Consider the following 21,683-nt stretch of genomic DNA (forward strand, 5'->3'; position numbering starts at 1 on the left):
TATATGTGACATAAATGACTGACAACTGATATTAACATATGCTTCTCTAGTTATAGGAGGCGAAACTTCTACGGTGGAGATTAGTAATAGGAATTTCAAGTGCCCTGAAAGGAGTGAGTCTCCGCAGGTCATTTCTACTATGAGGCTACTATGCATTTTCAACCCCCGGATCATATCAGACTTATAAAGAATATATAAATTTAATAGTTAAATTTGAATTTTTACGAGAGAAAACATAGTAATAAAAACTTGAGTTGTGATTTAAACTAACGAAACAAACGGAGTTTTAGATATTCTTGTCAGTGTGTTTATGTCTATTCCTGAATTTGAATTTTCACGAGAGAAAACATAGTAATAAAAACTTGAGTTGTGATTTAAACTAACAAACAAACGGAGTTTTAGATATTCTTGTCAGTGTGTTTATGTCTATTCCTTTTAAGCAGCTCAGGCTTGTTTGATCCTGTGGCAAGAGAGGGATTACTTCATACTGCCATGTTTTGTATTTGGATTTTTGATATTGGTGGCTTCTTTAGGCAGGTGGGTAGCCAATGAAATTTGCCATTCAACTTTTTTTTTCTAATAACTTTAATGTTCACTTTCTCTGGGAAACGTGCATTAGAATTCATAGTATTGAGCAGTTGACTGATGATGGGGAAAGGATGGATGTGGATAACGGTTACTTTTACACTCCTTGCTTTTTTTTCTTCAGATAAAACAAAATACTCCATGCTTTTTTAATTGCCTTACAAAATTTTTTTTAAAAAAAAAGAGGCAATGGATATTCTTGAAGCAAAAAAAAAAAAGAATTTTTTAAAAAAAAAAAAAAAAAAAAAAAAAAAAAAAGAGGTAATGGATATTCAAGAATTTGACTGTTGAATACTTCAATTAAACGAATTCGTCAATATCTGTTCTTGGAAATGCCTATATTAGTCTCCAAATGTTTTTCAAGAGTGTTGGTTAATAAGAGTTTTTGTTTTTGTGTCTGTTTTGTTTTTGTTTTTTTGTGTTTTTGGATAAGGTTAATGAGAGAGGGTTTTCAACTTCCTTGGGATTCATGGGCATGGCCATAAAATAAAATAAAATAAGATAAAGAAGGCAAAGGGGAAGGATACAAAACCAGTAGATGATAAAAAATATTTTCAATTACAATTTTGATGAAGTAAGCATTGCATATTTAAATCCAAAACGAGTAGATATTGATAGATGACTTAATGATAAAGAAATCACATATATTGTATATTTAAATTGAGGAGGCATAGTTTATGAAGTAGATATTATTTGCATATGTGACTTAATTAAATCAGAGGAAACCAATGAACTTAGATGGGCAATGAGTTTTGGAGGTCAACTTTTGCCAGTTCAGAATGAGCTTTAAAAGTGGTGGGTGCATGGAATGGAAAAGAGGATAAAAGATTGGTTCTAATTCAGAACATGAAACCTTCTAATTAAAAAAAAAAAAAAAAAGTCTTCTAATTGGGTCTCCTACCAGTAGTATATTTTTTAATGTTAAATATGGTCAAAATCAAATTAAGCTGAAAATATATGTAAAATAAATAATTTTTAATCAAGATATGACGGATAAAAATAGTGTACTACCGACAATTTTTTTTAACTGTTTAATACGATCAAAATCACATAAAATTGAAAAATATGCAGAATGAGTAATTTTTAATCAAGACATGACGGTTAAAAATAGAGTACTACAAATACTTTATTTTCTCAAGTTTTACCGTAGAAATCTCTAAAACTAAAAAAAAAAAAAAAAAAAAAAAAAAAAAAAGAAAAGAGAGAGCATTAGGGCTCTTATATATTTTATGGTAAAGTTTTAGCGGTAATGGCCCTAATGGAAGTGTCACTTGTTTCCCTTATTAAGTGATGATAATATTATCCCTTGATTGTGGAAAGAGGACAATGAGTTTTTTGTTTTGTTTCTCTTGTCTCTTTCACGTCTCAAACATTTGTGTATTTGTGTGCTTGCGCGTTTATCATGCTGTGCACGCAAACGAAAAAGTTATAGTGAGAGAAACAAAAAAGTTTTGTGGTTAGAGAGAGAAAGGGGGGGAGTTTACAAATTGTTGTTGCTTCCAAATGAGAAACTATATTATTGGAAAATGGAAAATTAATTGGCAATTAAGAGTATGAACATAGAAGAAAGAAAGAAGAGTAAAAAAGAAGGCCAAGGGATACATACAAAGACCAAAGAAGAAAAACAAAAAGTCAAACACTCAAATGAGTTACCTAAATTTGTGATTAAGATTTTAGCCAAGGGAGAGTAGTAACATTTATGGGTAATAACTCCTCCTTAGATTTACTTGGCACCAAAAAAAAAGAGAAAAAAAAGGTAAATCCAACTATGATGAATTAGACAGCTTTTAGAGCACACAATTTGCATTTTTTTTGCACTTATTTTCTTTTGTGAACCTTAATTAGCCCACATAACTTGACCCTAATTGGACATCCACTAAAAGGGATTTTCCACAAAATGAGATCTTTTTTTGTACCAAAAATCCATGAGAGAGAGTTGGGGGCAAAAAAGGAAAACTCATTCTAGGTCATGCACGTGGCCCATATATTCATCCAAATGAAATTGCATAATTGCAAATTAAGTAATCTAAGCCTGAAGTTAACACAATACATAATTAAACACTAATAAATACATTGAAATTCATATTAAAGTCCCTATTAAAAAGGACATTTTTCTTCCATCTTTAAATGCCAAACTAAAATTAGGTCAAGTTCGGAAATCAGAACAAAATTTATGAGCATTTAGGGTTCGTTCATTTGTACTCAAACTCAAAAAAATTTTAAACTCAAGTTACAACTTTATTCAAATTTATATTTTTTTTTATAAAGTTTAAGTTTGAACTTGAGTTTAAACTTGAGTTTTATCTTGAGTTTGAGGCTAAAATCTGAGTTTAATTTTTCCTTCCAACCCAAGTTCATAAACTCAAACTCAAGTTAATGAACAATATTTTTTATATTCTTAAAAACGTCATAATTTTTTTGTTTTAATTTCGATTGAGATGATTTTTTTTCTATGCGTTCACAACGAAGAGACAAATAAAACTTTACCCATATACCCTATTAAAATTTTCCATCACCATTGAGTTTTTATTAAAATACTATATAAATACAAATTCAAGTTTTGACCCACCCAAACACAAACTCAAATAGATTCTCAATTCAAACTATAACTTAAAATGTGCACATCCAAACACAAACTTAAATTAAAGTCTCAACAAAAATTATATTCAAATACACTCTAACCGGGCTTGTTCTTTTGAAGTAAAACTCAAAAAAAGTTTGAACTCAAGTTATAACTTTATTCAAGTTCATGTTCGTTTGTAAAATTTGAGTTTGAACTTGAGTTCGGGGCTAAAATTTGAGTTCAAGTTTCCCCTTCAACTTAAGTTCTTAAACTCAAATTCAAGTTAATAAACAATATTTTTTCTATTCTTAAAAACGTCATAACTTTTTCATTTTAATTCCGATTGAGATGATTTTTTCTATGCGTTCACAACGAAAAGATGAATAAAACCACACCATATACCCTATTAAAATTTTCATCACCATTGAGTTTTTATTAAAATAATATGTAAATACAAATTCAAATTTTGACCCACTCAAACACAAACTCAAATAGATTCTCAATTTAAATCATAACTCAAATGTGCACATCCAAACACAAACTCGAGTTACAACTTCAACTTAAATTCAATTTAAGATCTACACTCAAGTCACTATTGTAAGTTGACGTTTGGTTCATGGATTCAGAACTATTCTCGTTTTACGTGTATTTTTTTTTGTGAGAGAGCACTACTGTAAAGAACCATGGGCGCGTTTGAAACTCGTTCCAAAATGATTTTATTTTTTATATGAAAATGAAAATGAAAACGTTTTCAATCTCAGACATAAATTATTTTTAAAAATGCATTTGATAATTTTATCAAGAGATTATTTTTAATATAAAAAAACCTATTAACGTCTCTCTCTTTCTCCTTGCTCGAGAGAGTAAAAAATGAAAAAAAAAGGACTAAAAGTCATTTTTTATTTCTTTCATTTTACACTAAATTAAAAAATCACTTTCATTTATGTTTTTTATCTTTATTGCGTCAAACGCCGTTTTAGAAATATTTTTTTATTTTTTATTTTTTAAAAAATATAAAAAATAAAAATAGGATCAATTCTAAACACGGCTCATGAATTATGCTTTAGAATCAGAGAAGAAAACAAACATCATCTCACTTATTTTAAAGATAAAAACTATTTTTGCATGGACAATTCCAAAAGGCGCAACAAGTCGCGTACAATAAACGCGCTCTTCTACTGGATTGCTCGGCGGTCAATGCCCAACAACGACAGGCTATAAAAGACCACGCTCAAGTTTATTGCGTGGAAAAGGCTTTAATATCATAATAATAATATATAATAATAATTTTCTGGTCAGAATGGTTAGATTTGAGATGAGGACGATGCATTTTTGGGGGATTGAGAGAAAACCAAATTCCCAAAAATAAGAGAGAGAAGGAATAGCCTAACAAAAACCTTTATCAATTAGTTGATGAAGAAAACAAAAACCTTAGTTAGCCGACAAAGAAAAAAACAGCTAAAAATAATAATAATAACAAAAAGAATTAGTATATGAAAAATATCCCGTATGTATTTATTTTATTTTAAACCATGGGATCGTCTTATACTTCTGTTATAATTAAAAATAAAAACTCTATACTATCTTATGAATATTGCATGTTTTCAACATAAACATAATTAAAATCACATTTAGATGAAAAATTATGCAAAACTCATAGACTAATGGTTTATAGATTTAACGGTTTAGGTTTAGAATTGTCCATTTTTATGAAATTTTTTTTTTTTTTTTGCGATTAACATTAACATTTAGAACTATGTATTTTTTAAATTTATTTTATACGTCTTTATTTTATAGATAGAGGAAAGAAAAATAGAGAAAAAAAAGAGTTTTATTTCTTTACGTATTGACCTCTCAAAACAAAAAAAATAATAAATAATAATAATAAGTTAATAAACAAATAGATAAAGAAATAAATAAATCCATCTATATTCAATCGGATTCAGCAATTGACTGCACACACTTTTAGTTAAAAACTCTTATAAGCAAACTTCTTCCTTCCTTCCAATTTAAAGATAGATAGAGATAGAAACTGAAAAAAAAAAAAAAAAGAAAGAAAGAAGAGGAGAGAGAAAGCGAAGAATAACATCAACAACACCGCCACCAAGTCAGAACTCAGATAGACCAAATAGAAAGATAAACAGATTCAATCGATTTCAGAATATTATCAACTCTCTCTCTCCTCCTTCTATCTTCTCATTTCTAGAGAGAGAAACTCCCCTTCTTCTTCTTCTTCTTCTTCTTCTTGTTCTTCTTCTTCTTGTGCTTCATGTTTGTTCGTAATTTCGAGAAGTTGTTCCCAATCGGCGATTCTGGTTCGAGAGCTAACGATAGGAGCAACAATGGAGACGCCGCCGGCGGAGGAGCTTCTGAAGAAGATCCAGGAGCTGGAGGCAGGCCACGCGCACCTCAAGAATGAGATGTCCAAGCTATTGCAATCCACCGATGCCGCCGCCAGGTCCGATCACCACCGCCGCCCGCACCAGAGGTCCCACTCCATCTCGCCGCAGCGCTCCAGGCTCGGCTCCCCCCCCCCCCCCCGAGCCGGACTCGAAGGCTCCGCGTCGTTCCGGCATTCGTCTCCGCTGCAGAGGGAGAGCCGGAGCCGCGATCCTTGCGATGGTGGAGGTGGAGGAGGGGGTGTGGGACCCTCGGCTGTCAATTTCACCGATAGGCAGTATCTGAATATCTTGCAGTCCATGGGGCAATCTGTTCATATATTTGATCTCACTGGTCGTATAATTTACTGGTAAGCCACTTCCATTCAGTAAAGTTTCTTTATATTTGATCTCACTGGTCGTATAATTTACTGGTAAGCCACTTCCATTCAGTAAAGTTTCTTTCTTTCTTATTATTATTGTAAATTTGTTTAGGTTAGTAAGTTTTTTGTTGGGCTTCTTTTCCCCTTTTTTTTTTTTTTTTTTTTTGGTTCATTGCATACTGGATTTGGTGGTGTTTTCGGAGTTGATAATTTCACTCTACGGATTATGGGTCTAGTAAATTCTCTAACTTGAAGTTATTATTTCATGCATTAAATCACCTTTTTGGTGAAAGATGTTACTTTTGCTTAAAGGTCTTTGCTTTTAGGTTGTGATGGATATATGGTTGGTTTGGTTTTTTTTTTCACTGTTCATTGGAAACTGTAGATTAATTGGTGTTGTTGGGATTGACAATTGAATATGGGGGATTGACAATTGAATATGGGGGATTGTGATTCTAATGAACTCCTAAAAGTTCGAATAGTGAGGCATTTAATTTGTTAGTTGTAAAAGATGCTAGTTTGTCTTGCTCGTGATTGTTGTTCTTCTCATGGTTTTTTTTTGCACTTGATCCATTTGGGAATTTTCAATATTTCAGGAACAGGACTGCTGAGAAACTATATGGTTACTCTGCGGCAGAGGCCTTAGGTCGAGATGCCATTGAGCTTTTGGTGGATTCCCATGACTTTGTTGTGGCAAATAATATAGTCGAACGTGTTTCCTTGGGACAGAGCTGGACCGGACAGTTCCCCATCAAGAATAAGATGGGGGACAGGTTTGTGATTGTAGCGACCAATACTCCATTCTATGACGATGATGGCTCTTTGATTGGGATCATCTGCGTATCAAGTGATTCCAGGCCCTTCAGAGATATGGGGATTGTGCAGGCTGATGCAGGGCAATGCGAGAGCTCGCGTCGGCCCCGAAATGTTGTATCGACTAAACTTGGACTTGATCCTGAGCAACCTTTGCAAGCTGCTATTGCATCAAAGATAACAAATTTGGTTAGTTTTGGATTTTTCATCTTGCTCTAAATTATTGTAGTGTTGGCATGTCTTGATTGTTAGAACCAACGAAACAGGCATCCAAGGTGAGCAACAAAGTCAAATCAAAAATTCGGGTGCCGGAGAACAACATGGATCGTGAAGGTGGGAGCGGAGATAGTCATTATTCTGATCATGGACATTCTGATGCTGTTAACTCTGACCACCGGGAGGATGCTGCTTCAAGTGGAGCTAGCACACCCAGAGGAGAGGTTTCTGCAACCATTGGTGTATCTTCCCATATTGATGAGAAGTCCCCAGGAAAGCCCTCCAGGGATTCTGGTGATGAGAGTGAAGGAAAAAATGCAATCCACAAGATTATAACCTCAAAGGCAGAAGCATGGATGAATAAAAAAGGATTATCTTGGCCATGGAAAGGCAATGAGCGAGAAGCATCAGAAGCTAGGGCTTCCCGCTTTGTTTGGCCTTGGTTACATAATGATCAAGAGAATGATTCGGCTCATCAGAGGAATCATAGTGGTAAACTAGAAAGCCATGGAAATGAAAGCAACCGGCCTGCAAATAACGAGGCTTCAGGCTCCTGGTCATCCTCATTTAATGTCAACAGCACAAGCAGTGTCAGCAGCTGTGGAAGTACCAGCAGTAGCGCTATGAATAAGGTGGACATGGATACTGACTGCCTGGATTACGAAATATTATGGGAGGACTTGACAATTGGAGAGCAGATCGGACAAGGTAGGCATTTTTCCATGCAGCGGTGTACTTATAAATTACTTAACACTGTTCATTTTGGTTCAATTACTAATCTAGTGTAACTGGATCCTAGAGGATCTGATGGTATCCTGAACATTCCTCTAATATCCTTTGTAAGAAGCTTCCAAATGGTCATTGCTTGTCAACCCTCATTCTCTACGTCGTATGTTGTTAATACTTATCTGCCGTGAAACATGCTTGATGCTTTGCATAGTTCACATAACGTTTCATTCGTACATAATTGCTGTTTTCTTTCCCCTGCAGGTTCATGTGGAACTGTATATCATGGCCTGTGGTACGGATCAGTATGTTCTTTTTCCCTATCCCTGTTTTAATTCTCCAGTTTAGATGGAAGTGGCAACAAGGTCAAAAGATATTGTCTTTGTGATCTTTAGGTTTGGTTGAATAATAGTCTTCCATAATCTTTGGCAGGATGTCGCGGTCAAGGTGTTCTCCAAGCAAGAATATTCGGAGGATGTGATACTTTCCTTCAGACAAGAGGTATGCTTCCTGGTTCATTATTCTCAGTTGCTCATGTAAATCCAAATTCAGTTGCAAACCTGGAATCTTGAAACTCTTGTTAGACCTGTATGTATGTGGAAAAAGAGTTCCTCTCACTAACTTCCGGTTAACTTAGTCCATTAATTTCTAATTTGACTTAGTTGTAACTTTGAGAGGGTTGGGATTTGTTAGCCTAAGAGATTATAATGCACATGTAGAAGATGACTAGCAAAACAAGGAAAGAAATTGTTAGGTGCAATAAATTATTGCATAGTCATATGTAGTAAACAAAGAAAAAAGAATATAGAAATTTCAAAGACATGGGCTGCTAGCCCTTTTCTTTTACTCGCTTTGAAAAGTATGCTTCAAATGTACGAGTACTTTGAACCTTTTTTATTTATTTTTTTTTATTTTAAATCTGAACTCACTCTTTGGCCAGTTTTGACTTGCAAATTACTGTCTCCGGTGTTTATTGTGTATAATTATCTTATTTCTGTATGGTTTCTCTCTCTCGTGCTGTTTTTATGCCATTTCCCCCCTTAATTTCCCCCCTCTTATACGTGTTTCATGTTAAATTTCATATTTTCTTTGTTATGAAGGTATCTCTTATGAAAAGACTTCGACATCCAAATGTGCTGCTCTTTATGGGAGCTGTGACTTCACCTCAGCGTCTTTGCATTGTGACAGAGTTCCTTCCACGGTGCGTCTAAACCTCCACTCTTATACTATGATACATTCTTTATTTTAGCCATTCTTCATGTATCTCAGAAAAATTCAAGTATTTGAATTGGAAATAAACAACAACGAAGGTCGAAACTGACAGAAAAAAAGGACGTTGAACTTTTTAGAACCAAGTTGCCTCTGATACTAATACTAATATTGAACAATCAGAACATACAACATTATATACAGGAGATTAGTGGTTAATGCACCTACCAACAACTACTTTACAAGCTAGAAATAGGATACACCAAATAATACAGCTATATATAGTAATGAAGTTATTATGAAGGTAAAGACTCTAGATTCTTCCAACAACTTGTTTAAGAGTGTCATTTACTTACTCGTAATCTGTTCTTAATGCAGTGGAAGTTTGTTTCGCTTGCTTCAGAGGAACATGGCAAAATTGGATTGGAGAAGGCGGGTTCATATGGCCCTGGATATTGTGAGTGTTACGAATGTCTCTCGTGTCTCTTAAGCATTTCAACTTGTTGCTATTTTTATTCATTCAGCTTTGTTAGAAGCAACTTGTCATGCAGTCACAAAATGTATGTTAGGAACCTGATAATTTCCTCAACCAAACAGCCAAACACTCACACACACAAGCAGCCAACACCAGATTTGATGCAAACAGAGGAGTTTTATTGAATTTTACTTCAACACCAGCTCATACAAACCAAAACCAGCTGGAGAAAATTAAAGAAAGCAAAATGGATGGAAAGGAGAATTCGAGTACTCCGGGGACTCCTAATTTGGTGGTATTCGAGAGACCACCACTCTCCCTAATCTCAGTTTCCTAAAACTCTCAAAATCACAGCATAACAAACTCTGCCCCTTCCCACTATTTTTATACCTTTCCTCTAATCCTAGCCAAAACCAAGACAAATCAGCACTAACATAATTTCTGAGAAATTGTGTCCAAACCCAACTAATACCTTTCTCCTCACTTATCCCCTCTTAGCCATTAACTTCCTAAGAACTAGTGTCTAACAATGTATTATCACATCCCTTGGAATATGTGTCCACACTTTAATCACTATTACTATTTCCACAGGCACGGGGTGTCAATTATCTTCATCATTTCAACCCACCTATCATCCATCGAGACTTGAAGTCTTCAAATCTTCTTGTTGATAAGAATTGGACTGTCAAAGTATGCTTCCCACTTTCTTGATAAATAATTTTTTCCTTGTTTTTAGGGTCTTTTGGGTAGTCAAAATTCATTAATTTTTGCCTGAACAGGTCGGTGATTTTGGTCTTTCACGTCTTAAGCATGAAACCTATCTCACAACTAAGACTGGGAAGGGAACGGTACTTTAACTAGCACACATGATGTCCTCTTCCTTTTTCATTTTATCTTATGCTGCTTCTCAGAAGTTGAGTTCTCACGTTATAATATTTATCTCTACCATTTTTTTCCCTTTTTTCTAGCCTCAATGGATGGCACCAGAAGTTCTTCGCAATGAACCATCAGATGAGAAGTATGTTATTGTCTTAGTCAAGGATAGCATTAATTATCTTGTATTTCCCTTGTTAACCGGGGGTAAACTTCTTATGTTTTTGTTTCTCCTGGAAACATTTAGGTCTGATGTATACAGCTTTGGAGTGATACTATGGGAGCTCGCTACAGAGAAGATTCCTTGGGATAATCTCAACTCAATGCAGGTGCTTTTCTGTCAAACTACGTCGTGATATTATATTCAAGAAAGAATATGAGATTTAATAGTTTGTATTTATCAAATGATGAGTTGCTTTGTTTTCATTTAGTAGTAGATACACACATTGCTGGAAACAAGTCAAATAAGTGTAGAATACTCCTCGTGGATGATATATTTCTACTACACGGCGTGAATTTTGACTTCATACATGAATATCAATCTGTTTTGAATGCAGGTAATCGGTGCCGTGGGGTTCATGAACCAAAGACTGGAGATTCCAAAAGACGTGGATCCTCAGTGGGCTTCTATAATTGAGAGCTGTTGGCATAGGTATTAACCTCTTTTCCTCTTATGTTTCGAGTCCACGATGAACTTGTACAAATGTATTTTTCTTTAAACACCACACTGTCTTATGTTTTCAATTGGTAAAATGGCATTAAACCAGTGATCCAGCACTCCGCCCAACATTCCAAGAGCTGCTCGAAAGGTTCAGGGAGTTGCAGAGACATTATACCCTTCAGTTACAGGCAGCACGCTCTACTGCTGGCGATAACACCGCCAAGGAAATGTAGACCTGCCTCGGCATTTATTGCGATTTGGGGTTTACTCTTTTTGCTTCATTCGCATCATTGCTAGCCGAAGCATCCATTTTTGGTAGATATCCAAGCCGACCGAACCAACACCATTTCTGGTAAGGACATAGTAGACACCACAAAATGGCTTGTGGTTGGTATTTGGAACCAAGTTGGAACTCAGATTTTGGCCGACTGTTTGGCAGACAAGAAAAAGGGAAAAGAAAAGCGGAAAAGGGGAAAGTGGTTGTCATTCATGTGAGCTGCCTAACTATGACGGTGATTGGGGTTGGGTTGGGGGTTAGTTGGTCTGTGTGATGGTTTGTGTTTTTTTGCACTGACATCATCAAGAATTCTTTCAAAGTTGGTCACTGGTGTTCTGCGGTTGAGAACCATGTTGGTTGGATCACATGTCACCTTTTCTGTGATTTTGTATTGGTGAGGAATTGTCAGGACCACTTTAAGGGAAAAAAACAAAAAGGTTGCACAGAGAAAGAAAAGAAAAGGTAGTAGACGATCTTAAGATTATTAGGCTTATGAAGTGGAGAATTCCTTGATGAATTCGTCAGGAGTAATTTTGATTGAAATTGTCAATCTAGATGGAATATTCTCCTTCTCTTTCTTTGGATTGGTGCTTGGTCCATTTCCACCACTCAAAAAAGGCAATTTGCATGTGTATGTATGTCAGCCAATGGCTTTTGCTAATATCAATTTGTTGCACTCAATCTTATAAAATATGAAGTCTTTGAGTGCGTTCATCATCTTAATACTTAGTGGCCAGTTGATATAAATAGTCGTTTATGTTTTGATTGTCGTTTCTTCTAGCTTTCTAATTTAATTTAATTTTGCTATTAGTTTGTCGTTTGTTTTAGTGGTTATTTTGTTATCGTTTTGATGTGTGAGCCATTAATAGCTACATTACCTATTATAATAGGAGATTTGAATATTTTTTAGGATTAAATACAAAGTTGTGTTTTCTCTCAAATTAGAGATTTTCCCCTCATGCGGTTTATTTAGGTAGACTTAAGACTATTGAGTCGTGTCTTCTATCTAAATTAGGCCGGTAAAATCTTATTACGCTATCCATTTTGCTGCATACTAGTGGTTCTTGGTTCTTGTATTAGCATTAACAAAGGGTATAAGTAACAATTTGATGTGTTTGCATGCAGAAACAAACAATGCCTATTTGGAGAATTTTGGTAATATATAATAATACTCATCGCAACGAGAAGATACCAGTACAAAAACTTTTGAGAGTGAACTTGGGGTAAACGTAAACCAAGTTTTTCTTTTTTTAATGAAACAAAGCTCCACTAATCGACACATAATTTCTAGTGACGGTGAAATCATTTGTATGCCTTCTAACATTGGAGAGAGGAAAGGCTTTCTTGTTAGTGAAGCAAGTGTCTAATAGCAGCCACAGCATCCCGTTTCTGTTCCCCTAGTTCTCTCAACCTTCTTGTCCAACTGTTGATACCAATTACAAAAAAGATAAAGATGTTTAGAAGAGGATCACAGATCATAATACAAAGAAGAAAAACGTTAATAGTATTCGATATGACACCACCGACTCACATAAAGTGAAATCTCATATGATCTCACATGCACGTCACGTTGTGGTGTCAAGCACTATTGATGCCCTTGATTATTTTTCACGATGAAATACCTTTTTAGACATGGACGGATAGGAGGAAGCTGACCTCTAGTTCATTTGCAATGATGTCCACATCAACTGATTGATCTTGACGGCAGCCAACTCTTTTTTCCTGAAATGTAATTATACAGAGCAGATTTATTTGTCCCGACGGAGATTTATTCTCATTAGACACAAAAGTGACTTCACTTGTGGAGTCCATTTGATTCCCACTAGGACCCATCTCTTTGTGTCTATAAAGGTAAATTGTTATCGTGACAAAAAGAGTTTTTCAATTATATATGGTTAGAGAAGGACCCAACTTTATCTATTGAAATAAGACTAATGACGCTAGTGATTCTGGATTATCTATTAAATCTTTTGTAATATGGTTAGTGAAGGAAACAACTTTGTCTATTGAAATAAGAGTAATGCTAGTGATTATCTATCAACTTTGTCTATTTAATTCATGCTCCCTTGAAACATGTTTTTGGTTCCCTCTGTCCACTTTAATACTTTGGACCACACATTTTGTATTAGTTGTGGTTTTCTATCAAGCTTTTTAGCCCTCTTACCGAAATATATCCTTAGCTTCTGGGTATCAGACTTCAAAGGTAGACATTAACAGCCAATTAGTGTTTATTATTATTGTTTTTATTTCTTTTTTTTTTTTAAGAAAAGGGATTAACTGTCTATTATATCATTGGTAACCCAACCATGATAAATACTTTCAACCAAAAAAAAAAATGTTAAATACTTTAGACAAAAAAAAAAAAAAAAACCAGGATAAATACTTTTTTGTGAAATGACACGTAAGTAATGACAAACCCGTTATTTAGGCTGGAAAGCTACTTTATGTTTCATTGAATTGCTGACTTTTTTATGTTTCATTTTTCAATTTTCATATCACAAAAAACAGTGATGAAATATCCTTGCTCCTTCCGATTAATCCGATCTTTTTCCGTTCACCTTCCATGGAAACTTTTAAGAAGTATGGTGTGGGAAAAACTTCAATCACTCGATGAAAACTAAACACACAAACACACGTATATATATATATATATATATATATTATATACACACAATTATAATTTATACATACATAATACACGACATCGAGTCTCGTCCAGGACTAATATCAACCTATAGTTAGAAGTTAGAACTATGTAGTTGATTAATCTGCAGAGAGCTTAGTCTCCGAATCAGGTCATCTTTTGCTCTAGTTATGGCTGCATCTTGTTGTGCTCCGATAAAGATATATGGTGTTTTTATAAGTTTCAGAGGGTCAGGACACTCGTAACAACTTCACCGGCCATTTGTATACTGCTTTCATCTTGAGAAAGGAGAAAGGAGATGAACTTTCATCTTCGCTTTCGAAAGCAATCGAGGAGTCAAAAGAATTCTGTGGTCATTTTCTCCCAGAATTATGCTTCTTCCTCATGGTGTTCAACTGAACTCGCTCATATTCTCCGGTGCAAAACGATGAACAAGCAGCTCGTTCTTCCTGTCTTTTACCATGTAGACCCGTCGGATATTCGATAAGAACGAAGCAGCTATGAGGTTGCATTTGCCAAACACGAAAAAAAAAAAAAGCGTTTTGAGGATGAAAAGGTTCAAATGTGGAGAAATGCTTTGAAGTTTGAATGAAGCGGGCAATATATGTGGATGGGATATACCTGTCACAAGGTATGCTGCAATCTCTCCCTTAGTCTCTACAATCTCTTATGGTTATATTATCATCTGCCTAAATTTTTTTCTCTCTCTTTTAGTTATGCGTCATAGAAACCATGCAAGAAGAAGCAACCACAAGCTTGGAGCCTTTTGGTTGCTTGATTTTTTTTTTTCTCTTTTGTTGGTCGAAAACATTCGTTGTTCTATGTTATCCATATTTGCGATTTATTATTGCGTTGTATTCTCCGCTATTTTGCTAGTTTAACGGATAAGCCATTTCCATAAAAGATATTTTATTTTGAAGTCTATTAGTTAGAAACCTGAAGCTGATCATTCAGTACCGAAACGAGTCGCGCCAAAAGGGCCCTTAGTGTTTAACATTTTTTTTTTTTTTTGCTCGCTAGATCCGAGTCGAAAGTAGTTGAGGAAATTGTGGAAGACATTCTAAAAAAGTTGGATAACACATCGTCTAAAGATGAATTTCAATCTTTTATGGACACGGACTGTCTGGATTACGAAATATTATGGGAGGACTTGACAATTGGAGAAGAGATTGGACAAGGCAAGGCATTTTTCGAAACATTGCTCAATTTGGTTAAATTACTGTATAAATTTTATATGCTGCTTCTTTGCATAGTTCATATAACATTTCATATGCACATAATTGCAGTTTTCTATCCCCTGCAGGTTCATGTGGAGCTGTGTATCACGGCGTGTGGTTCGACTCAGGACGTTCTTTTGCTCTAACCCTGTTAAAAGTTTTTTTTTTTTTTCCTTTCAACTGTCTCTAGCTTAGATGGAAGTGGCAAAAAGATCAAAAGATACTGTCTTTGTAATCTTAAGGTGGGGTTGAATAGTAGTGAAATGTGGCAGGATGTTGCTGTCAAGGCATTCTCCGAGCAAGAATAATCGGATGACGTGATACTTTCCTTCAGACTAGAGCTATGCGCTTCCTAGTTCTTTGCTTTTAATTGTGTAAAACCGATTTAAGTTGCAAAATTGAAAGTTGAGGCTCTTGTTAGACCTTCATTCATGTTGAACAAGAGTTCTTGTAACTACACAATGACTTCTAGTTTACTTTTAGTTGCAAACTTTGAGAGGGTATGATCATATGTAGCAGAGACCAAGAATTACCAAAAGCTTATGCTTCTATAGTACCAATACTGCCGTACCATTTTTGTTAGGATAAGTTTTATTTTTGCTCCCCAAACTTTAGTAACTATGTCATCTTGCCCCTTAAACTTTAAAACAACAAAAAAACCCACCCCTGAACTTTATCCTTACTAAATTTAGGTGCACATTGGCATCAGTTGACAGTGTTTAACAGAAGGAGCAAAAGTAATAATAGTTTAAAGTTTGAAGGGCGTCTAGGCCAGTTTTTTAAAGTTCAGGAAGCAAATTATAGAACAACTAAAGTTCTGTGGTAAAAGTAAAATTTATCCTTTTTGTCATCTGAACCCACTTCGGCATCCAAATGTACTGCTCTTTATGGGAGCTGTGACTTCACCTCAACGTCTTTGCAATATTGTGACAGAGTACCATCCACGGTGCGTCTAAACTTCCATTTTGTTTACTCTTAACACTATCATTCTTTACTTTAGCCATTTTTCCTGTATCTCAGACAAATTCAAAGAGCTTTTTTTTTTTTTCCTGCTAAAGAAGACAAATTCATAAATGTTTAATAGTGTTCTTTGCTTATATTAATACGTTTATAGTGCAGTGGAAGTTTGTTTCGCTTGCTACATAACAGCACAATAAAATTAGATTGGAGAAGGCGGGTTTATATGGCCCGGGATATTGTGAGTGTCATGAATGTCTCTTGTGTCAATTAAGCATTTCAACTTGTTGCTATTTTCGTTCATTCAGCTTTGCTTTAAGCAACTTATTTATGCAGTCACAAACTGTATTATCACATCCCTTAGAATATGTGTCCACGCATTAATCGCGATTTCTAATCTCCGCAGGCACGGGGTGTCGATTATCTTCATCATTGTAACCCACCCGTCATCCATCTTGTTGATAAGAATTGGACTGTCAAAGTATGCTTCCCTCTTTTCTTTACGTAAACATCTAGTTATTTGATTTATACTTTCTTTAGGGAACTCAAAGCTCATTAATTTTTCATCTGAACTGGTCGGCAATTTTAGTCTTTCACGTCTTAAGCACGAAACTTGATGTCCCCTTCCTATTCCTCCGATGCGGCCTCTCAGAAGTTAAAGTTCTCACGTCGTGATCTTTACGTCACCATTTTTCTTTTTTCCTAAATGTAGAGTACTCACCCCCAGATGAAAAGTATGTTCTTATCGTGGTCAAGGATAACGCGAATCTCTACTTCAGCTTGTATTTCCCTTGTTAACCTGGGGGTAAACTTAATATTTTTGTTTCTGCTGGAAACATTTAGGTCTGACGTATACAGCTTCGGAGTGATACTGTGAGAGGTCGCTACGGAGAAGATTCCTTGGGATAATCTCGACGCGATACAGGTACTTTTCTGTCGAACTAAATTGTATAAGATTCAGTAGCTTGTTAGCTATCACATGAGTTGCTTCATTTTCGTTCAAAAGTAGATACTACCCGCGTTGCCGGGAAAAAGTAGAATAAGTGTCAACCACTCCGAGTGGACTTCAGGCTTGAACATCAATCTGTTTCGGATACTTGCAGGTAATTGGTGCTGTGGGGTCATGAACCAAAAACTGGAGATTCCAAAAGATGTGGATCCTCAGTTGGCTTCTATAATTGAGAGCTGTTGGCATAGGTATTAACCTCTCTTCCTCTCTTATCTTTCAAGTCCAGGATGAACTTGTACAATAGTAGTAAATGTATTTTTCTTTAAACACCACACTGTCTTATGAATTCCAATAGATAAAATGGCATTAAACCAGTGATTCAGCACGCCACCCGACCCGACGTTCCAAGAGCTACTGACAAGGCTCAGGGCGCTCTAGAGGGGATTTTAGAGACAAGCAGCGAGCTCCGCTGCCTGTGAATGCAGATTCACCTCAGCATTTTGTTTTTGTGATTTTGGGGTTCTCTCTGCTTCATTGCGCATCACTGCCCGCTGAAGTATCCGTTTTTGGGAGATATCCAGCTGAAGCACCATTGTCCCAAAAATTCTTTCAAAGTTGGTCATTGATGTTCTGCGATTGGGAATTTATGTCTCTTGGATCGCGTCACATTTGATGTTGTATTGGTGAGTATTTGTCGGGACCACTTGGTTAAAAAAAAAAAAAGTTGTACAGAGAAAGAAAAGAAAATGTAGCAGACGATCTTAATATAAGGTTATGAAGTGGTGAAGTCCTGAGGGTGAGAACAGCCTAGTTAGTTGTAAACTCTAAGCGGTAACATTCTCCCCTCCCTTGTATCAAAAATGAAGTGGTGATTGTGAAGTCCTTGATGGAATTAATTGGAGTATTTCTTTTATTCAATTTGTTGCACTAAATCTTATCAAGTATCAAATCTTTGAATAATTGTCCCGAGATTTGAACTTAGAACTCAATTGAAAGCATATCACACACTCATTAAACACCAATTGAGTAGGTCTCAATTGGCAATATCAAGTCTTTAGTCCCGTTTATCCAATAGTTCAAATCATGACTCAAATTTTTACTACACTGTTTTCTCTCACAAAAACTCAAATTTAACTTTTTCTGCTAGTGTTTTCTCTCACATGAATTCACATTTTAACGCAAGTTTTCACATCGAACAAGCGAAACAAACAAGGCCTTTGAATGTGTTAATTATCGTCCTAATACAGTCGCGGTTCTTGATTCTTATATTAGCATTAATGCTTAACTTGCAAGTAAATAAACAATGCATATTCGAAGAATTTTGATAATATACACTCATCAGAAACAACCAAAAAAAAACAAATACTGTTACAAAAACTTAATTGAGTCAACTGGCATAAATGCAAACTAAGTTTTTTAATGAAACAAAGAGCCACTAATCCACAGATAATTTCTAGTGAACAATTAGGTGTGATCATTTGTAATGCCTGGTAACAAAAGAGAAAGCAAAGGCGTTCTTGCTAGTGAAGCAAGTGTCTAATAGCAGCGACAGCATCCCCTTTGTGTTCCCGTAGCGTTCTCTCAGCAACTTTTTTGTCCAACTGTTATACCAATTACGAAAAAAAAGAGTTTAGAAGAGGCATCACGGTACAACTACACGAGCAGCAGCGCAATTGGACACCAATAGTACCCAGCACTAGTCCACAACTCACATAAGGTAAATCTCATACAGTCCCACATGCGCATGTCGCGAGTGTTGTAGTAGTGCCAAGCTCTATTGACACCCTTTATTATTCTTCATAGACGATAGAATGCCTATGTACGACATGGAAGGATAGAAAGAAACTAACCTCTAGTTCATTTGCAATGATGTCCACATCAGCTGCATTGATCTTGACAGCAGCCAACTCCTTTTCCCTGAAAGGCAACTCTATGGTTAGAGAACCAAACAACTTTGTCTATAAAAATAGGAGTCATGCTAGTGATCCCAGATTATCTATCAACCTTTTTGTACTAAATGACCAGGGAAATGAGTTAAGGATTTTTTATAGGTAAATTACAACCCTCTGCGAATAGATTTGTTAATTGGAAACTCTTTCACTTGCCACATTATTTGGTTAAAAACTTCCTCAAAACAATACAATACAAAAATAAACCAAGTGTAAGAAGGAATCTCGTTTAGAAAAAGAAAAACCAAAATTAACTTATAAAGAATAGTATTATCAAGTAGTCACCACAAGATGGAAATTGTTAGAACTAAGCCTAATGGTTGGTCATTACTAGGCCTAGAGAATTCATGCCGTAATGACAAACCCCATAAGAGAGAGAACAAAAAAGATGGGGGAAACTAGAGACGGAGTGAGAGACTAGAAATAAAGACAAAAATTACCCACTTTCAGATGTGAAGAAAACAAATATTCAATTTTGATACGGAAAGGCAATTATAGATCAGAGTGCTAGACAGACGGTAATATCTCAGGAAGAACAAATCCAAGCGTTTCAATTATGCATGGGAATGCTAGAAATTTAAGGATAACTTCATGACATTCTAAAGCATCCACGTGACATCATAAATGTGAGTCTAAAACTCTTAATAAGTAATTCATGAAAACCCACTAAATAAAATAAAGATAATAATCTGTCTTCTATAATTTGTGTTCATTAAAACTAAAAGTCAAAATCTTGATAGAAAATACAGTAGATTTGCCTAGTACTGCTAGGTAAATTTGGATTCTCTTATTAGTTTTCATAAGGAAAACAAACTATAAACATTCCCAAGAAAGGTATTATCCACATGATAAACCCAAAACATGAATCACAGTATGGACTTCCGTAGATAAGAAATCCTAATTCTGATTACCTAACTTAACGAATAAAGTTACAAACTTTTTTTTTTCCTTGGAGAAAAAAAAAAAAAAAAACAGAACGAAAAAAAACACAAATTTCATCTTAATTTCGTCTCTAAGATAGTAATAATCAAATTAGCAGCCAAAAAAAAAAAAAGGAATCGATTTCAAAGAAGAAATGTAATCATCAAGAAATTCGGGAAAAAATCCATGGCGAAACACTAAAAGAAATTGAGCTGAACAAAAAACAGTTAAAAAAGATCGAACCTGAGCCTCATGGCATTCCAGTCACCTTCAGCAGAAGCAGCAATGGACGCCATGGCCTGACCACAAGAGAAAAACCAAAAAAAAAAAAAATCAAAATCAAAATCCGATTAATTCGAAATAGAAAAAGAGTGTTGTTGATAAACCTCTTGGACGCGAGTGGAATCGAGCTGACGATCCTCGACGCGGTCGGTGAGCTTGTCGAAGGCTTTGCTCTGCTGCTGAAGGTCCTTCGAGTCCACCACTCTCTCAATCCCTCCTTCTTCTCCTGCTCCACTTCCTCCTCCTTCCATTTTCGAATCTCGATCTGCTTTTCTCTCTCTTTTTGTTTGTTTCTCTCGCAGAGTTCTGAGGTTGAAGAAGACAATGATCAACTCTAGAGTGAGGAAGCCCTAGACTCTACTGGAGCAGGGAATGAAAAAAAGGGAAAAATTTTATATAAAAAGGTTACGAATCAATGGTAAACGCTTGAACTATTTGTCAAGATTACTCGAGAATTGATCTGCGCTGAGTTTGAAGGCCCATATATGGGCCCGACTGCATGTGATGAGCCCAATAGAATTACACAGTAAGCCCCGGTTTGCTGATTGGGCTGATTTCATACGGCCTAAATTTAAGTAAATTATTTTAAAAAATAAAGAGAATTAGAGTTCATTTTGGTTAGAACTATGAGATTATAATTATTTTTGATTTACGTGTATTTTTTATGAGAAAATATACTGTAACAAACCATGAACTATGATTCGAATCAGAGAACGAATCTTCTAACCAAACGGGCTCTTAAAGGTGCATGCGTCTGGATTTCACGCTCCTCATTTTTAACTAATATCTTTTTACCAGTATAATTATTTAACTAAAAATATTATTAAGTAAGAATAAGGGACATAAATCCTAATTCATGCACTTTTAAAAGTATCTGTCTTTTTTCTCCTTTAAAATAATAATAATAATAAAAGACACTACACTACATTTTTACAAGAGTGGTATTAAAATATAGCATTTAAAAAAATATTTTATGAATGATAAGAAGGTCAATTATCACTGCGTTGCACAAGACAGTGCCGTCTCACATTGAATTCCTTCCTTCGTATTCAAATCGGATGATACGCTTGGGCGATGTTAGTTACGCAATGATTATAGTGTGATTATCACGTTTTATTCTACACACGGTAATTAATTATCATAATGAGTTTAAATTTTGCTATGTGTAAATTATTAGTATTAGTTTTTTGCCCTACTCGATAAGTAAGATTATGTTATATGTAAAAAATTTGCCCTCCCCGGCGAAATAAAATTAAGGAACTCGTTTCTGTGAAGGGAAAACAGCAAAGAAACATGCTTAGTAAATATATGGGGGCAATTGTTTTTTGAGTGGTCGATAATATTTTCACCCATAACATAGCTTGTGGCCTTCAGAGTTTTCCAAAAACTTCCAAGGAAACGATATTTAGCGCCCGTTTTGGACACACACATATCGAAAATTGAGTAAAGTTGTAATTTACTTGAGTCATGAATATGTAATATATAGTTAGTTTTGTACGATCATAAACCGACAAAACCGAAAAATAAACACAAATCAAGAGAAAACAAAATTACGACATGTTCTCAAAATTGTCTAAGATTGTAGCCATTTATGCAAATACCTCA

General features: G+C 35.3%; 2 protein-coding genes and 2 long non-coding RNA genes across 4 annotated transcripts; 3 read left to right on the forward strand and 1 right to left on the reverse strand.

The window, feature by feature from the left end:
* The first annotated feature begins 5,096 nt into the window (after positions 1 to 5,096).
* On the forward strand, positions 5,097 to 11,579 carry LOC21392592 (RGS domain-containing serine/threonine-protein kinase A). The gene is made up of 13 exons (XM_010111666.2): positions 5,097 to 5,897; positions 6,506 to 6,911; positions 6,989 to 7,646; positions 7,929 to 7,969; positions 8,097 to 8,165; positions 8,765 to 8,865; positions 9,252 to 9,330; positions 9,940 to 10,038; positions 10,128 to 10,196; positions 10,317 to 10,366; positions 10,469 to 10,550; positions 10,779 to 10,873; positions 10,989 to 11,579. Exons 1-13 carry the CDS (start codon positions 5,491 to 5,493, stop codon positions 11,113 to 11,115), a joined length of 2,283 nt encoding a protein of 760 aa, XP_010109968.1. The 5' UTR covers positions 5,097 to 5,490; the 3' UTR covers positions 11,116 to 11,579.
* Positions 11,580 to 15,487: 3,908 nt separating this feature from the next.
* Positions 15,488 to 16,423, forward strand: LOC112094184. Its single transcript, XR_002903404.1, has 3 exons — positions 15,488 to 15,966; positions 16,135 to 16,218; positions 16,384 to 16,423. It is a non-coding gene; the product is annotated as an uncharacterized LOC112094184 (long non-coding RNA).
* A 399-nt stretch (positions 16,424 to 16,822) lies between these two features.
* On the forward strand, positions 16,823 to 17,743 carry LOC112094183. The gene is made up of 3 exons (XR_002903403.1): positions 16,823 to 16,902; positions 17,081 to 17,174; positions 17,282 to 17,743. It is a non-coding gene; the product is annotated as an uncharacterized LOC112094183 (long non-coding RNA).
* A 551-nt stretch (positions 17,744 to 18,294) lies between these two features.
* Positions 18,295 to 20,459, reverse strand: LOC112094181 (huntingtin-interacting protein K). Its single transcript, XM_024174483.1, has 4 exons — positions 20,183 to 20,459; positions 20,040 to 20,095; positions 18,777 to 18,843; positions 18,295 to 18,527 (listed from the first exon to the last, which is right to left on the reverse strand). Exons 1-4 carry the CDS (start codon positions 20,327 to 20,329, stop codon positions 18,447 to 18,449), a joined length of 351 nt encoding a protein of 116 aa, XP_024030251.1. The 5' UTR covers positions 20,330 to 20,459; the 3' UTR covers positions 18,295 to 18,446.
* Between the last annotated feature and the right edge of the window lie 1,224 nt (positions 20,460 to 21,683).

The sequence above is a fragment of the Morus notabilis genome, unplaced genomic scaffold, assembly GCF_000414095.1.
Source record: "Morus notabilis unplaced genomic scaffold, ASM41409v2 Scaffold1296, whole genome shotgun sequence".
Taxonomy (NCBI): domain Eukaryota; kingdom Viridiplantae; phylum Streptophyta; class Magnoliopsida; order Rosales; family Moraceae; genus Morus; species Morus notabilis.

Excerpts from the sequence above, each read along its gene's own strand:
- LOC112094181 (XM_024174483.1), bottom strand. The coding sequence starts at position 20,329 with ATGGAAGGAGGAGGAAGTGGAGCAGGAGAAGAAGGAGGGATTGAGAGA. Across the intron at positions 20,096-20,182 it reads ATTCCACTCGCGTCCAAGAG|GCCATGGCGTCCATTGCTGC; the intron begins GTTTATCAACAA and ends TCTTGTGGTCAG. Across the intron at positions 18,844-20,039 it reads TGGAATGCCATGAGGCTCAG|GGAAAAGGAGTTGGCTGCTG; the intron begins GTTCGATCTTTT and ends GTTGCCTTTCAG.
- LOC21392592 (XM_010111666.2), top strand. The coding sequence starts at position 5,491 with ATGGAGACGCCGCCGGCGGAGGAGCTTCTGAAGAAGATCCAGGAGCTG. Across the intron at positions 5,898-6,505 it reads ACTGGTCGTATAATTTACTG|GAACAGGACTGCTGAGAAAC; the intron begins GTAAGCCACTTC and ends TCAATATTTCAG. Across the intron at positions 9,331-9,939 it reads TTCATATGGCCCTGGATATT|GCACGGGGTGTCAATTATCT; the intron begins GTGAGTGTTACG and ends CTATTTCCACAG.